Genomic DNA, 18,520 nt, shown 5'->3' on the forward strand with positions numbered 1-18,520 from the left:
GGCATAGACAGAGTGGAGAGTCAGAGGCTTTATCCCAGGGTAGATGGGTCAATTACTAGTGGGCATAGGTTTAAGGTGCGAGGGGCAAGGTATAGAGAAGATGTGCGAGGCAAGTTTGGTTTTTTTTTTAAAAACAGAGGGTGGTGACATTTAAGGGGCATCTTGACAAATACGTGAATAGGATGGTAATAGAGGGATATGGACCCAGGAAGCGCAGAGGATTTTAGTTTAGATGGGCAGCATGGTCAGCACAGGCTTGGAGGGCCAAAGGGCCTGTTCCTGTACTGTATTTTGTTCTTTTATTCTTTGCAAGAGCCAGTGCAGACTTGATGGGCGAAATGCCTCCTTCTGCACTGTAAATTCTATGATTCTAGGTGAATTGGCCACGCCACACTAAATTGGCCCTTAATTGGGGAAAAAATAATTGGGTACTCTAAAATTTATCTTTAGAAAAAAATATCCTACCTTTTAGTCATCCAGCCCACTAGGGCCAAATCTGTCCTCATTCCATCGCAATTACCTTGTACAACTTCAGAACACCTAGTGTGGGACTCCAGCTTCTCCCCCTCAAACTGAATTCAATCATGCTATGATCACTCTTCTTTTGGGAATCCTCAACTAGGAGGTCATTAATTAATCCTTCCTCATTACACAACACCAAATCCAGAATAGCTTGCTCCCTGGTTGGTTCCACAACATATTGCTTCAAGAAGCAATTTCTAATACATTCAATGAACTCTCCCGAGGCTACCCTTGCTAGTTTGATTAATCCACTCAATTTGCATATTAAAATCACCGATGATTATCCTTTCTTCCAAGCTTCCAGTATTTCCTGGTTTATACTGTGCTCCACTGTGGAACTATTGCTTGGGGACCTGTAGATTACTCCCACCAGATATTTCTTTTCTTTGCTATTTCTTATTTCTACCCAGACTGATTCCATGTCGTAATCGCCCATGCCTATTTCATCTCTCACTCAGCACTGATCTCTTCCTTTCCTAGCAAAGCTACACCACTTCCTTTTATTTTCTGTCTGTTCTTCCAAAATGCGGAATACCCTTGGATATTTAACTTCCAGACCTAGTCTCCTTGTAACCATGGCTCAGTAATCACCACCAAATCATACCCCATTGCCTCTATTTGCGTTGTTAAATGCATTAATTATATGCTGAATGCTTCATGCATTCAGACATAAAGTTTGTTCTATTGTCAAATTTGCCTACTCTTGTCTTGATTCCTTGGTTCAATATGATGTTCACACGTTCTGCCCCTTCCTTCAATTTCTGGTAACAATCCACGTAACCTAGTCACTAATCTCCACTCCTACCTTCTCCTTCAACTTTGAAGTTCTAATTCTCTATGCAACTGAACCGAACTGTTTACTTTAAAGTCTAGTCTACAACCCTAGTTGGGCAATTCGCTGGGACTCTGTTCCAGCATGATTCAGGTGAAAACTGTCCCATCGGAACATGTCCCTCCTTCAGCAGTACTGGTCCCATGAATTCAAACCCATTTCTCCCACACCAACCTTTGAGCTATGGATTTACCTCATGGTTCAGATGGTAAACCGAAGATTATTACCTCTTTGGTTCTGCTTTTTAAATTTAGTCCTTAGCTGCTCATATTCCCTGGGCAGAACCTCTATCCTTGTTCTACCCATGTTGTTGGTACCTACATGGACTACAACAACTGAACCTTTCCCCTGCCACTCCAAGTTCCTCTGCAGCCAGATGAGATATCCCAAACATCAGATAGGCAACACAACCTTCGAGACGCTCAATCCTGATCACAGAACAGTATCGGTGTCCCTAACTATACTATCCCCAATAGTGATTACATTTCTCTTCTCCACCCCACTTGAGTGGCTCCCTATACCATGGTGCTGTGGTCAGTTTGCTCATCTTCCCTAAAATACCTGCTCTTGTCCACACAGGGAGCAAGAATCTCAAACCTGTTGGACAAGGGCTGAAGCTCCTGCAACCCTACCTTTTGGATCCCTATACTTGCCTCTCTCAGTCACACCCTCCTGTCCCTGGCCACATTCAAGGTGGTTAAGGGGTTTGACTGCCCCCTGAAACACAACCTCCCGGTAACGGTCCCTCTCCTGATGTGTCACAGCATCCGAAGCTCAGACTCCAGCTCATCAACTCTGAGCCAAAGTTCTTTGAGCAACTAACACTTGCTAAAGAGGTGTTCACTGGGAACCACAATGAGATCCACCAGCTCCCACATCATGCAGGTACAACATATAGATCCATAGAATTTACAGTGCATTCAGCCCATCAAGTGCACTGGCCCCTGGAAAGAGCACAATACTTAAGACCACGTCTCCACCCTATCACCATAACCCAGTAACCCCACCTAACCTTCTTGGACACCAATGGCAATTTGTCATGGCCATTCCACCTAACCTGCACATCTTTGGACTTTGGGAGGAAACTCATGCAGATACTGGGAGAATGTGCAGACTCTGCGTAGACGGTGGCCCAAGCTGGGAATCTGGGACCCTGGTGCTGTAAAAAGATAACTTCAACGTGCATTGGTCTGAGTATCACCAGACTCTCTCCTGTATATTCATGGAATGGAGAGGGGGAGAGATTGGCAGAAATTTGTAATATGTTACTGCAGAACCAATCTTTGCTTCTCTGCTTGTAACTCATTTAAGTCACAATAAAGTTTTGTTACACACTCCACATTCAACTAACCACTGCTACCATGCAGTCTGGCCTTGCATCTCTATTTTAGTTAATTCGTTTTTAAAATGTTTTAATCTGTAAAATATTTCTTCTCTTTACCTTTAATTTGTAAGCAATTTAGAATAGGTAATTCAAATTAGCAGTTAGTTAAAAGCCAATGTACTTAGCGCTTTCCTGTCTCACTACTCCTGGATTGGTTTTAAACCTTGGTCTGCTGCCCGAGCAGGTCCAGCTGTCTCCCCTCTCCCCTTAACACCCTTTTTCACCGTACTCCAGTTGCACTAAAGCAGCACTGAAGCAGCCCTCCTTTTATATAGCCCCTAATTCAAGGCTTCTGAAACTGGATTAAACCAGTTGTCTAATTAACTAGCTTCAGCTGAGAGCCTGTAAACTCCTGTTTTAATTCATGTTTTACAGCTGCATCTAAACTTCACCCAGTCAAAAGAGCAAGTTTTTGTTAATTGCTAAATTAAAGAACAAACTAGACTTTAGAATGAAATTCTCCCTTAAATTATTTCTTAAAACTTAACCCTTGCGATTCCCTCTTTCACCAAACGCCAGCTGCACTCTGAGGATCATATGTTGGGGAAATAATGAGTCTGAAGCCCTGTATCTTAAGACTGGTTTATTTCCAAGACTGCAGAGTAAAGACACACTCCCAATTTCCCAAACATCCAGTATGAAAAACTTTTAAACTCTTGTAATGAAGCCCTAATACTTTCCTTATTGGGCACAGTTGCTCTTGATTACCAACATAAAGCATGGACTCCATTGCAGCAGAATTAACAGGTTCCCTTCTGAAAAAGAATAACAAAAAGTGACTAAAAAACTGAGAGATAAGTCACACTTTTTCGAAACTCACATCCAGAGTATTCCCTCTTCTAATACCATCAATAATCTTTCACTATAGGCATTCCTTTTGGTGAAGCAATCTGATAACTGATGGCTTGTGTCAAGCCATTGGAGCATAGAGATTTCCTTTTCCTCAACCATTTGTTTTAGATATGCAATATTGATTCAGAATCTTGTTTTCACTTATACTTAGAGTGTATGTTATCCCAAAGGGTTCAATTGTCAATATAACATTCTACTGGGATATTTTCTTTGTCATTTCACCCATTGCAGTATTTCCCCTAATGTTTTAGATTTTGTTTTAAAATGCCATGTCTACTCGTGAGAGAGCCTCTGCAGGCAGGGTGCTCCTTATTACTCACCTAATTTTCTTGGCCACTTCCCATTTGTACCCACAAGAATAGTGTGAAACCCATTGCTCTTGAAAACCCATCAGCAAACTTTGCATGAGAGGTGTCACTGGACACAACAGTAGCATTGTTGCTTCACAGCTCCAGGGTCACAGGTTCGATTCCCGGCTTGGGTCACTGTGTGGAATCTCCCTGTTCTGCGTGGGTTTCGACCGGGTGCTCCGGTTTCCTCCCGCAAGTCCCGAAAGACGTGCTGTTCGATGAATTGGACATTCTGAGTTCTCCCTCCATGTACCCGAACAGGTGCCAAAATGTGGTGCCTAAGGGCTTTTCACAGTAACTTCATTGCAGTGTTATTGTAAGCCTACTTGTGACAATAAAGATTATTATTATTATTTTATATTTTTAGAGTTGCCCAAAGATGGAAACTTCAATACACATTTCGCCATCTTTAATATTTTATTGTCCGTTAGATGTCCTAGAACTTCAATACAGTACTCAGTTCAAGAACGTCAAAGCTGACATCCAGCCTCGTCTGTGTACCCATTCAGCTCAATTGTCGAGTCAGACTTTGCAGCTGCTTTCTCATCTTTGGAAGCATCTGCATATTTTTGTGAAGAACGAGCCCGACTGACTGCAACAGAGCTAACATTTTAAAAGTATGATTACTGTGTAAAGTAACGGCAGACCCAAACAATTTTATTTCTAATACTATATATTTGAAGGCCCCTTTAACCTGATGCCCAACCTTAAAGTCTATTCTAATCCTGTCAATAACTTTGTTTCGAAACTCACTAGTGCCACCCTATCGAAAGTCATCAACATGCGTCATGAAGGTGCCTTTAATTTTCCCATCATGGTATCAATAAAACGTGCAGGATCTGCCTTCAGTTGGAGACAATCCAACTTTAACAACATTGATTGAACTTAGAAATACCCCACTCTGGAAGCATTGTTAAACAAAATATGCACGTATTTAATTTCCAAAGTTTCCCCTCTACCCCTGGTGCCTCAGGAGGATTGAGAAACCCTTCCATCTGGAGGTGATCGCCCTCTATAAATGCAGCTTTTATATCTATGGACGTACGTTCCCACAAAAATGTCACCGAAAGGATCAGAAAAGTTTTCAAAAGCATCTTTCCTGCTGCGGATGAGTCCACTCTGACTTCCTTATCTGCTAAGCATTCTTGAAATCCCTGAACCACCAACCAAGACATGGCATTATATAAGTTCCATTCGATAAGACCTTTTCCATGCAGCCCCACTTGTCTAACGATCCTGGCTGAACCCTATTTGGGACTTCTGAATACATATCAAACCCCCTTCTACTTTCTAACTCCCTCTGTTTAGCGTCTCGTGTAGCTTTATCCCGTAACTTGCAAAAACCACGCAGTCATGAGGACTCCTGCTTTTGCTATATTGTCACATTGGTTCAGCATTATCCACTCTACTATGTTGTTTAGTCAAGTTGTGACCCCCTACTTGCCTGTTGACTTCTTCCTCGGCTCCTAGTGTTTGATTCTCTGTATACCTCACCTGAGGCCCTATCCTCAGTGTGTTTATGTTTCCTCACCTGGATTCATCACCCAATCCTTTACTGTAACTTGGGCCACGCGTCCTTATTTTTCATTCTTGTACTTCGTGCTCCCAGTCAATGGCCTCACTGCCTGTCCATCATCCTGGACTTTCAACTAATTCTAATATTTTCCAGTAGATTTTCCTGCCCCTCTGTTGCATCCCTCCTGTTGTTTGATCTTTCTGGATGATACAATACCTGGCACCTCATTTTGGGCAGCTAACATCTGAACAAAATACCCCTTCCACTTTATCACAGTGAAATCTTCTACCGGTGTCTCACTCCTGCCTTCATATCTTGTCCTTCTGGCTCTGCCCCAAAAGATAGGAGTATGCAATGCACCTGGTGCTTTGCATGTTCTATCAGTCAATATTCGCAAATTCTAATTATTTCCGATGACCCATGGGCTTTTATTGTTTAATTCCCATGTTGAATAATCATAGTTTTTCCTTCATGTCCTATAAATTTCCCTGGTCCTTTCCATTCCATTTGCTTCTCACTCTTATAATAAACAAGATCACCTGAAGTAAATTCTACTTCAGATAGTCTTATGTGATGTCACAATGCTTCCCTAATTCTTCCGAAACCTCAACCTTGATGAAAGCTTTCCTGCCTGCTAGGCACTTTAGTGAGCAGAATAAAATGGAGCTAGTGGTCATTCCTTCAAGAGCAGGGGAGCTGAAGGCAGAGTCAGATTCCAACCATACATCAACATTTTTTATTATTCAGTCATAGGATGTGGGTGTTGCTGGCTAGGCCAGCATTTATTGCCCGTCCCTAATTGCCTTTGCGAAGGTGGTGATGATCTGCCTTGAATTGCTGCCGTCCGTGCAGTGATGTTACGCAGTGCTTTTAGGAAGGGAATTTCAGGATTTTGACCCAGAGGCAGTTAACGAACGGTGGTATATTTCTTTTTTTAAATAAATTTAGAGTACCCAATTATTATTTTTTCCAATTAAGGGGCAATTTAGCGTGGCCAATCCACCGACACTGCAGGTCTTTTTGGATTGTGGAGGTGAGATCCACGCAGACACGGGGAGAATGTGGAAACTCCACATAGACAGTGACCCGAGGCTGGGATCGAACCCGGGTCCTGAGCATTGTCGGCAGCAGTGCTAATCACTGCGCCACCGTGCCACCCTGAATGGCGATATATTTCTAAGTCAGAATTGTTAGGATCCCGGGCGAGAAGCCAACTATTTGCAATTTGTAAAACTTTGAGGAATTGTTGCTGCACTCCAGGAGTGATAACACTGACCAATAGGTGTCTTTTATGTTAAAACAAGATTTGATTTAAACATAGAATTAACCACATTAGCAACAAAGAAATAGCTTTACAGTTAACAGTTACAACAAATCTTAAGTAAAAGAGAAAAACTTCTTAAATCTGCCACTATGTTCCAATTAAGCAAACCAATATGTTTCAAATACCACTCATGAATAAAATTAACAGCCAGGTTTCTACTTCCTTTTTCCAGCATTTTCTCTTGGGTTTCTACTTGCTTTTCTCTGTGCAGAATCTTTGGAGAGAAAACCTTTCAGGTCCAAACTAAAACTTCTCTGTTCAGATGAGAGTCCTAGGATCAACTGCCTTTTCAGATCTACCTGGCTCCTCCCATTAAGAACCTCATCTGTATCCAAAGCAGAAGGCATTCTTTGATCTCTTGTTACAAGTTGCCCCTTGACTTGTTAAGCCAGGACCAAACACAATACCCCTCATGAATGATCTACATCCCAAGGGTCCTTCAAATGTAAACAATATCCCATTAGCTAGCTATCTGTAAACAAATAAATGGTTATATTTGCAGAACACTTCACCTGCAAATCGATAATTATCTCCCTTTACAACACCTTAATTACAATTCTAGAAGTTATACTGTCTTTGCATCTTAACCCAGGTTTTACTGCTAAAAATATAAAATATGAAAATTCCCTATATTCGTCACAGAATGGCGACTGGCTTAGAGGGGAACTTCCCGGTGGTGGTCTTCCCATGTACATGTTGTTCTTGCCCTTCTAGATGGTAGAAGTCATGGGTTTGGAAGGTGCTGTCTAAGGAGCATTGAAAGCTATGATTGTTTATGTTTTTGCTAGGCATGGGTATCTAAGGATATGGTGCATAGATGAGTAAATTAACTTGGAGTAGAATTCAAGAACAGACTTGGACTGTATGGTCCATTTGTGTTTCTATTATTTTTGGACTTTGTATGTTTTTTAGTTTCAATTTTAATTACCTGCCTGTACAATATGGCATTATGTTTCCAATATTTGAAAGAAAATGTTGAAGTCTCTACCCAAGGTTTAAAGAGATTTTTTATTTATATATTTATAATTCAAAATATAGTTGTCATTATGATATTATGCATAGTTGTGATCATGTGATTGCTAAGGACCAATGAACAGCAGCTACCATGGTCCAATGAGAGATGAGATTTGTCATTGTTTCTACAGATCCATCAAAAGATGGGTTGCAAAAGAAAAATGCTCAAAAGAAAAATATCTCATGGAAACGGTCACATTATTACCTGGGGCCAAACAAAGCTGTCAAATCTTATCCTGTCAATAACCTTAATTGGTCTTTAGGACCATTGGATTGACAGGTGTCTGGAACAATCAAGGTCTATGATGTGGCTTGGTCACATGGGTGGCACAGTGGTTAGCACTGCACCTTCACAGCTCCAGGGTCCCAGGTTCAATTCCTGCCTCGAGTGACTGTGTGAAGTTTGCACTTTCTCCCTGTGTCTGCATGGGTTTCCTCTGGCTGCTCCGGTTTCCTCCCACAGTCCAAAGATGTGCAGGTTAGTGGATTGGCTATGCTATATTGCCCCTTGTGTCCAACGGTTAGGAGGGGTTTCTGGGTTACAGGGAAGGGATAGAGGCATGGGCTTAGGTAGAGTGCTCTTTCCAAGGGTCGGTGCAGACTGGATGGGCCGAATGGCCTCCTGCACTGTAAATTCTATGATCACCATTGACTGATGAAATTGCCAGAAAGTGTTATCCTGTTGGAAAAATTATGATTACCTAACCCAAAAGGACACCGATATTTACGTATAGAATATGCAGTGTATTGTAATAAATTGATAGTAAGTTGTTAGTGTTATCCACAATCCACATTTTGAACCATTAACGCCTGAAGCAAAATGATCGAAAGCAATATTGAAGTTTACAATCTGTAATAAAGAATACACGCAAGAGAGTCTCCCCATATTATACAAACAACCGTGGCTTGTGTTTCTTTCTACCAGAAAATATACTAATTGACAATTTATCAAGAAATGTTCACTTCTGGTTGGACATGATTCCACACCAACCAGTTTTCTCAATATCTTATTCTAAAGGCTATTTATATGTAGTCTTTGATGATTAGTTTGCAAATTACTTGAAGATAGATGGGTGATTGGGGGGGGGGGCATCATGGCTGCTGGCTGCAGTTGATTCTATCATGTCTTTACATAAATATACCAAGGATATCTTACGTCTGTTGTTCATTACAATTTATAACCTGAATATATCTGTTTCAGTCAATGTGATTTCAGCAAGAATCACTCGATGCCATCAAAAAGTAGGAACCATGGCTACTTTGGGTTCTATCCGATAAAGAAACACTTAAGACTAAAAGTAACCCCTCTATTGCTGCCCCAACTAAAGTCAGCTGATTTTGAGTTTTGAGTCTAGAATGTATGGTCCAGCTACTTATTATGTAAATCTGCAGAGCCTAGCCCATTGAAATGCTTCCCTTTTCTTGAACTTTTTTTGAACTACTTCCAATAAAAGATACAGTATTAAAGATACAGTATTCAATTGTTTTCAGTTCAATTTTAGTTCCATTTTTAATTGAATAAACTTGAGTTCACTGATACTTTCACATTTGTGTGATGGGTGTTTTTTAAACATAACATTTGACTTGGAAAGAACCAATTGGGAAATTTGTACGGTATTGCCAATTTATTTCGGCATGCACACTCCCTATAGCATCACGATCTAAATATTCATGCACATTCAATAACATTAAAGAAGGAAGATGGAATTACCCTAAAATCAATATCCTGCAACACAAGAGCATGGTTACAGTGCTTCTTGTTTGTGCAAGATATTATTTTCTTTGTTGTGTGAATAAAAAAATATATATAACTATGTACATAACCATCACAGTCTCCCAATGACATCACAAAACAGATTCAACTGATATTTGGGGCAAATTAGTTCCTTAAATTAGATCATCATTCCTAAATATATTATAAATTTATTCCCGGTGGTAAAATTGAGATGGGTAGTACTGTTGGTTAATTCTGTTACAGAGTACTTGTATGTTGGAATATGCTAACAATTAATTATTGATGTATTGCTGAAAAGAGAGACGTGTTACTGAAACTTTTCATCTTGCATTCATCAAAGGTTGCTGTCAGCTATACTAACGACTAATTTACAATAATTTGTCAAACTCAATAGCTCATTTACACTTGCTCAAAGCAAAATACATTCATATGCAGGGACCCTTTCCCTGCAAGCAAAAGTAATATATTCCAACTTTGCACCTTTTTGAATTACCTGGGAGCTTGGGAAGCCTATAGTTCCCGGGTGCTTTCTCCATGGCAACACCGTGGCCAATCACAGTCAACTTTCCAACCAATCAGCACCCTTTTCTCCTGTAGCATAAATTGTGACCTTCTGAAATTTGGTGTTCTTGCATTTTTCCGAATGAGCGCACGATGAAAACCTCCAGCAATGTGTCTCCCTTCTTTAGCAATGTTCAAATTCTGTAATTCTTGATGGCTTCCTTTATTTTGTGATGCTCATGTTTACTTTGAATTAACACATCTTTTTCCCCCTCCCAATTATTACAGGTTCCTATAACATTTGTGGACCGTGTGTACGGTGAATCTAAACTGGGAGGAAATGAAATTGTGTCTTTTTTGAAAGGACTGCTGCATCTCTTTGCTACCACTTGATCAAAACTAATATCTAGTGCTGAAATGTTCTGTCTAGAATGTTTAAGACTAGGTTTGTGCATTTCTCTATTTCACAATCTCATTGTAAAGTCTAATTTTATATTTGTATAAATCTGTAGCACACCTCAGTAAGTGAACAATTGTAAAATATAATTTGAAATAAAATTATTCTAGTCTGAGTACGGTCTTATTGATTAATTTTGCTTGACTCATTTAATGCTAATAATCCTACCCTTTCCATAGATCATATTGTTGTATTATTTTAACTATCTTATAGTTATTAATTAAAAATGCAAACATAGGCTTATTACGATTTGTCACCCAGTCAAACCAGAAGAATCTATGCTTTGATAATGGATGTTTTAACACGTTCATCGCAACAGACACTATTGTAATCAAACTTCCTGAGCAACTTACTTTTAACAGATGCACTTTGTTACCATAATATTTTGAGGTGCGAATCTGCATATGTAAATTGAAATACCCAAGTTTTCTTCAGGTATCTGATATTTTTGCTTAATTTTTCTTTTAATTTGCATCTACGTTTGATTTAAGTGAGACAATTTGTACATTATGCCTAGCTTAACTGACCCGTTGTTTCTCACAATGGTAAAATAGCATAACATTTGCAAATGTCCTTATTAACATCCATGAAAATATAATTTACTTTTCTATCCTGTTGCACTCAACATGCTGTACGTTCATCGGTTAGACTTTAGTGTCCTTGGACACATTTAATGCTTCGATATTTCCAACCGCGGTAATTCTTTTTCTTCTGTAGATCCAATCTCTTAATTCAGGAAACCGACTCAGGGCTGTCCCAGAGCCACCACGAAGAGACACAGTGTGTGCATTTATTTGGTTACCTCATCTTCTAACTGGTGAAGTCTCTAAACTCCACTTGGCATCTCCACCAATCTTAATGTGACCAGAATCTAGCCATGGCAGGAATAATAAATGTAAACCAGTGCTGTACAACTCCATGGCATCATTTGTTAACAAAGGTAATAACTGTACTAATTTTTAACAAATTTAGTACAGTTTTTACTCATGTGAGCATGCTTGACATTCGCTGACCTATGCATGTACGCAGTCAGTTTTTCATTTTTTTCTGGTTAAAGGTCCAGAAATGTTAATCTTTCAATTTTGAATTATTTCAGGCTATCAATGAAAACTGCACAGGTATGTTTACCGCATAGTCTTATTGGAAAAGCAGGTTGCATGTTCACTTAACTAATCTGTGTGGTTTTAAGTGGTGCCTGTGTATACTGTAATTTAAATTCCTGATTTGTTTTAACCTCTGTTAGATTGACATGAAATTTTCTTCACATTAAGCTCTGATCTCCTTTTGATAATAGGCTAAATCAAATGATTTTTTTGTTAGATTCTTATCATATTTGCTCAGATACTGGTTGTCTATTGAAAATAGTTCTGGGACCTGCTATATGCATTGATATTGGGTGAGTAAACAAATTATCATCAAGGACTCACATAACAAAACTCTTTTGGATTTTTACCCTAAACAGTTCTTTACTATCATGATATTACAGGTACTTTTACAGAATAGTTACTAAAGATTCTGCCTTTGCACTGACAATGTGCCTGAAATCTGAAATTACATTATTGTTCCAGTGGGGGTAAATGAGCAATTAGCATGGCCTACACTGTTAACCACAATGTTTGGCAGACTGCAGTCTTTCCAAGAATCTCATTTTTGAAGACTATATTAAAAAAAGTTTGTTTACAATCTTCAATGTAATTTGCCATTTGTAAAGTTTTACTAATAGAATATAAATTTAATGAGAATGCTGTGTGTTGGAACACTTATTTGTGCTTGCTGCTCCTGACCTAGTGAGTTCACATATAAAACCAGAAGCTTTTGAAACAAAGAACCTTCATCTTTATATCAGCTTTCATACCTTTGGGACATCATAAATCTGTTTTACAACCTTTGGATTATTTTTGAAATGTAGCAATTGTTTTTATGCAAGCCAAAGTACCAAGATATTTATGCACAAGTGGCTAAATAATTTATTAAATCATATATTTTTGGTTGTTCTGTTGAAGGTAACCAGGACAGAGAACTCACTGCTATTTTTTAGAATAGTGGCCTGAGATATTTTGTAGGAATTTGAGACAGTGTTGGTTTAATGTCTCAGCTGAAGGACAACACCTCCGACAGTGCAACACTCCTCAGCTAAAGATGTGTAGATGACATGCTCAAGTCTATAGTAGGGCTTGAGCTCCTAATCTGATTGAGAGGTGACCTCATTGAAATACATAAAATTCCTATCAGACATGAACAGGTTGAATATATCCATTGGTCAAGGAGTCTTGAAATATATTAAAATTATGAGTTTAGGTACAATGGGTATGAAGGCCCTTAGCAGAGAAGCCAAAAATTGATTTAAAGTAATAGGCAGGACTAGATGGGAGTTAAGAATTCTCTTTCACCCAGAGAGTGACGGACGTCTGAAACCACTGCCCTAAATGGTAGCAGAGGGAGAATTACATTGAGAAAATATTTGGATATGCTTGAGGTAACCTACAAGGCTACGGATCAAGAGCTGGAAAGTGGGATTAGGCTGGATAACTGTTCGGATGGCACACACAAAGGGCGGGATTTAATGAGGGGAAAACAGTCTAGTTTGGGACGCAAGTAGCAGGGTGTTCCTCAGAACCCGCAGCACCGAGAATGATCCTGCTAACAAATGGGACTGTTGTCTGGAGGGGCTTCTGTGGGGAGCGTCCCGCCGAGGGCGCAGTTACCTCACCATTTTTAAATGCCGCTCCGATCTCTCGACCCACCACTGTGGCCTCCGTACATCCCCCTATGCCCCAACTTACCGATTAGGAAGTCCACGAGCTCCCCCGGACCTCAAAAAGGGCAGGGTGCCCTTGGGCCTGATCCCCGGTATGGGCCCAGAGCCCGACCACCCAGGGCCTTCAATCGTCTGGGAGATCACTCCCCTCTCCCAGAGTGCCCTTATGCCTGGTACACGTTTGCGGAAACTAGTGCTAAGCGGTGCCATGGCGAGGTCTCCCAGGTCCAGGCGTTCGATCCTGGATCTTGGGATAACTCTGGCGTAAACATATTTCAGTGAAACTAACTGCTCACTTAAATATGCAAATCTAGATCTCGCCCTCACTGGGCAGAATCCAGATCATGCAATATCTCGTCAGATCTCGTGAGGAAATTCGAGAGCAGTAAATCTCACGAGAGGCTTCTTGCGAGATTTCATGGCCTCGTCGCATCACCGAGTCGGGTGCGATGAATCCGTTTGATCGTTCCCAAAGTGTTCTGAACGGCCTCCTTCAGAAAATGTTCCGTATGCTAACTGGTGGGTCAGTGTCTGAGAATAAGGTGTTGGCGATTTAGGACTGAGATGAAGAGAAATTTCTTCACCCAAAAGGAAGCAAATCCGTGGAATTATCTATCCCAAAGTGCTGTGAATACTCAGTCATTGAGTATATTCAAGAGAGTGATCAACTGATTTTTTTTACAAAGGGAATCAGGATATGGAATAGGACAGGAAAGTGAATTAGAGGGAAGATCAGCCATATTCTTAACAAATTGACTGGCTGAGTAACCAAATGGCCTTCTCCTGATCGTATTCCTTATGGTCTTTTCTTCTTACTGCCCCTATGTACTTATTGATAGTATGGAACTCGGCATGTTCTCTCTTTACAGTCTGAATATTACAGTAAACTGGGTAGTGGAAGTACAATATTTTGGGGTGTGATTTTTAGGTCTCGCTGGCCCCTGGTTCAGAGCTAAAAAAAAAATAGCCCCCCTGCCAGTTTTTTTTAGCTCCATCCCACACCTGGGTCATTTTCTCGGAGGTGGGATTGGAGGGGTGGAAAGGACGTTGACTGGCATTTTTCAGTCAGTCTCCCCTGTCCCCTGGCTGCAAATGCATTTTTTAAAATTTTACTAAGTTGGAAGGCAGCTCCATTTTGAAGGATTGTCTCCCTCACTTAACTTCCACTGAAGGCTGTTGCTCTCACAGAAGGAAAAGACACTTTGGACCAATGTTCTTATTTCCCCATTTCACTGGTGTTCCATTTTAAATTATACAAGACCAATTCAAACCAGGTTTCTTATTTCCCCATTTTACTGTTGTTTTCTTAAGCTGAAAAAATCGTTGCTTGTTTCTCCAGCTCGCCCACCAAGCCTTGGTTGGGACAGAGACTCTGCCCTCTCACCATTAATTAGCTGTCCCAGGCAAAATCAAAATGAGTGATTGTTCCTCACATGGAGGCAGCTTCTTGACCTGCATTTCAGCCTGACGGTGGGATTCAGAAGTCCCACATGGAATCCAAATGCCATGGTAGTGAATGATAGGCCGTTGATATATGTTTACAATCCTCCAACTGAGTTACTAACCTTGCACTGTATGTGTTGTGGGGAAGCACCCATCACACTCACATCCCAGCAAAGAAATAGAGAAATACAGAAATAGGCCCATCTAAAGTGATACCAATGTATTGTTAGTGGACTCAAAGTTGCCTGTAAGTTGCTTGCTCTCTCCATAATTATATATGTTACTGACTGATAATCGATGAGGAGAGAATTTTTTTGAGGCCTTTCTTCTCATTTACCCCTCCTAACCCCCCCCCCCCCCCCCCCCCCCCCAAGAGCTGTGTTTGTAAAATAATAAAACTCAAGTTTGCCCCGTTAGCTCACTGGAAATTGTTACATTGTTCAGGTACTTTAAACTTTATAATTACTACTTGTGTCAGCGCTAGTGCAGTGTTGTGTATTTTTAGTGTTCCAGTGGAAAATTGTATGGTTTACTGATGCATCACAATAGCAACCATTTGAGTATCTGAATTCATATTGGTCAATTATACTGACACTGGTGCAAAGCAGTTTGAGCTGAATATTGACATAAAATTAATAGTTTAGTATGGATATCAGGTTATGGATCCAACTGAAGGTAAACAGTCCATGACTCCACTGGGTGCAGTGTACTTTCAGTCTGTATTGGCCAAAATGTTTCACACTGGGTGTGGTGTATTTTAAGTCTATCCTGGCCAAAAGTATTTCATTTAGTCAAAAAATTACCAAAGTCAAAAATAACTTTGGTCTCCTGTTATAATTTATATGGGAATTGAGATATGTATGAAAACTAATAAGCATTTTGAAGTGAGATTTTTTAAAGTGAATCACAACCACTTAAAAGTGAATGCTAGAACCTATTTATTTCAGCTCTATACCAGATGAATTTCACATTTCATGATAGCATAGATTAAGAGGAAGTTACAGATGTATCAGATTTAAAATCAAAGTTGTTAAATTTCAGAGATTTGAATTATCCTCACCCTCTTGTTTTTTTTAGATACAAATAAAACTAAATGATATAAGCCAACTCAACATGTTCTTCTCATTGCTGCAATCTAAGCACTGTACATCACTGGGGAAAGATAACAATGTTTTGTTTCAGGAAAATTTGTCTTGGGAAAATGTAACGAGGTAAATTGGTATTTGAAAGAAGGAGGCATTATTAAGCATTAACAGTTTCCCCTCCAGGTTAGTTTACAGTCAGAACTTTAATGAAAATGATAGAGTGCCCGTATTTCTTTTTAAATAGTTTGACCTCTTTTTAAGAGCACAGAGGGGAAAGGAAGTAATAGAGGTGAGGGAGGAGGATACAAGGAAGAAGGGGACGGATGGGTATGGGTGAACGTGGAAAAGTAAACAGAGCGATTTGGGGGGGGGGGGGAGGGCAGGGCGTGAGGGCAAAAAGAGTGCCATGAATTGGGAAAGTTGAAATCCAGAAGTATGTATCTCTGAATTGGGGGGGGGGGGGGGGGGGGGGGGGAGGGCAGGGCGTGAGGGCAAAAAGAGTGCCATGAATTGGGAAAGTTGAAATCCAGAAGTATGTATATCTCTGAACTGGGAGGGGATGGATATGAAAATTGCAGTATGATCAACAAAATAAGAAAACCTCAGATGGAAGAGGGCTAGTGGCAATAGTGCTTCTATTAAGGGAAAGATAAACTACTATTCAAATACATTTTGAGAAAGTGATGATATTGTTGCAGATGAATAAACCTAAAATATCACTTTGTATCTTTAATGATTTAGATGAAAAATCTACCAATGGTGCCTAATTTTCTAAAATCGACCAGAATTCATCATTTGAAAACATATGTACAAACGTTTCTGGTGGAACATGTCCTTGGACCTCCCAGATGAAATGGATGCAGGGGACATGATTTGGAAGGAGGGTGCACAATTCTAAGTTGCCTCATTCCTTATTCCACATTACTCTGATTTTTAAACTAATTTAAAACTGCAACATTAAGAAATTATAAAGTAAATTTCAAACTTTCTCATAAAGCCACATAATTATTGCAATTTTTACAGAAGTGATTGCTATCTTTTGAATTGAGGCAGAGCCTGCCAATGCCAACTTGAATCTCCCTTTTAAAATAAATCATATTTTCTTGCGATAATTTAAAATTACTCAAATACAGGAGGAATTTTCTCAGTACAAATACTGAATATATATTTAGATATTGATTGGAAGACCGACATCAAATAGTTTCTCCTAGTCGTGACCAGTTGGTGTATCCCATCTGTATTCTCTTTAAAAGGTTGCAAGTTAACATAACCTTTCCATAGTTGACAAATGCCATCATATCTTAAAACAATTATTTCATTCAGTGAGTGACACGCATTGATTATTTTTAGCATAAAAGTTGCAAATGTAGAAATCCTACATTTTCAACATTATCTGTTCCTGTTAACCACTGGTTGATGCATTTGATCAATAACAGGCTGTATCTCCCACAACCTTTGAGACAGATGCAAAACATCAGCTACAATTAGAGAACACATTAATCCATTAAAAATTCACAATTTCATTTCAGATAAGGTGTTCTGAAATAGTTGGTACAGAAGGATCAATATGTGTTTTTTAATAAAGTTTGTGCAGGTTATGTTATAATTACTTTTGTCCATCTTAGTCCCAGTCCAAGAGTACCTTTGAATGAATTGCATCACTTTTACCATGCATCATATAATCATGAAGATCATCAGAATGGCTACAAGAGGGCAGTCATTTGGTCCATCATGAATTTGCCTGCTTTGACCCTTCTATTAACGGGAACAGTTTATATTTACTCTGCCAGATCCTTCATGAGTTAGAACATCTCCATATTCCAGAGTTAAAGGGTTGGCAGTTAACGTAGACATTTCACTGAAAACGTTCACTTTTTTTTAGTGTGGGGAACCTCACTTGTAAACGCTAATACCACTTGCTAACCAATATTATGTAACTCAAGGAATATCTTGAATAACTATATTGCAAGATCTCTAAATATGCAACAAATGGACAATCTAATTTCTTCCCATTCATTAATGAGAACCATGCATTTCAAGCTCTTCAAATATTGGATTTTCATGAGTTGAAGGTACAATTAATCATTTCATATCTCACTTAAGATGTCTGGGCATGTGACTATTTATACAGAACTGAGCCAATGAGTCCCTGAAAGATGTCACGTGTGTAAAAGTAGCTAAATCCTGAGGTTTGAGCATGAACATTTTCCCCCCTTTTGTCAACTGCAACTTTCTGGTGTGACAAAATGGAGGGCATCCCACCAGGATCTCAGAAAGTAGTGCTGGAGTAGGCCGGGGGCGCAGTGATCATCCAAATGCTGAATCAGGTTGTGTGCACATATGTGTGCTGAGGTCTGTGAGTGCACGCCGAGCAGATGGAGGCGCCAGATGCCCTAGTTCGCACCTGCGCAGTGCCGCAGCCTGGCCAGCAGTGAAAAGGGCGGGTGAGGAATGGCGCCCCTCGCGGTGGCTCCGGGGAACCCCTTGTTCTTTCACGCCCTGCTCCAATTCTCGCGAGGCTACAGCCAGGAAAGGGGGGGGAGGAGGAATTATGCAACATGAACTATTCCTATTATTCCAGCCACTCTGCCACCTTTTCCACCCATGTTGGCAGAGGTGGGGCGAATATTAGGAAGGGGTGAGAGGGCAGGAGCCCGAAGTGTGGGGGAATTGCCCTCAAAGTAATGCTCAACTCTGCTCTCTATTGGACAATAGTCCCTATGCAAATAAAGCACACACGTCACTTC

At 40.1% G+C, this 18,520-nt stretch overlaps 1 protein-coding gene across 2 annotated transcripts in view; it reads left to right on the forward strand.

Moving 5' to 3' along the window:
* Positions 1 to 10,602, forward strand: part of dpm1 (dolichyl-phosphate mannosyltransferase subunit 1, catalytic) — a 113,503-nt gene extending 102,901 nt beyond the window's left edge. For both annotated transcript variants that reach the window (XM_038803141.1, XM_038803142.1), the window contains one exon: positions 10,319 to 10,602. In XM_038803141.1, the coding sequence (XP_038659069.1) occupies positions 10,319 to 10,423 (105 nt within the window). In that variant the 3' untranslated portion in view covers positions 10,424 to 10,602. The remainder of the gene's footprint in view (positions 1 to 10,318) is intronic.
* The last annotated feature ends 7,918 nt before the right edge of the window (positions 10,603 to 18,520 follow it).

This window comes from Scyliorhinus canicula, chromosome 7 (genome assembly GCF_902713615.1).
Source record: "Scyliorhinus canicula chromosome 7, sScyCan1.1, whole genome shotgun sequence".
NCBI lineage: Eukaryota > Metazoa > Chordata > Chondrichthyes > Carcharhiniformes > Scyliorhinidae > Scyliorhinus > Scyliorhinus canicula.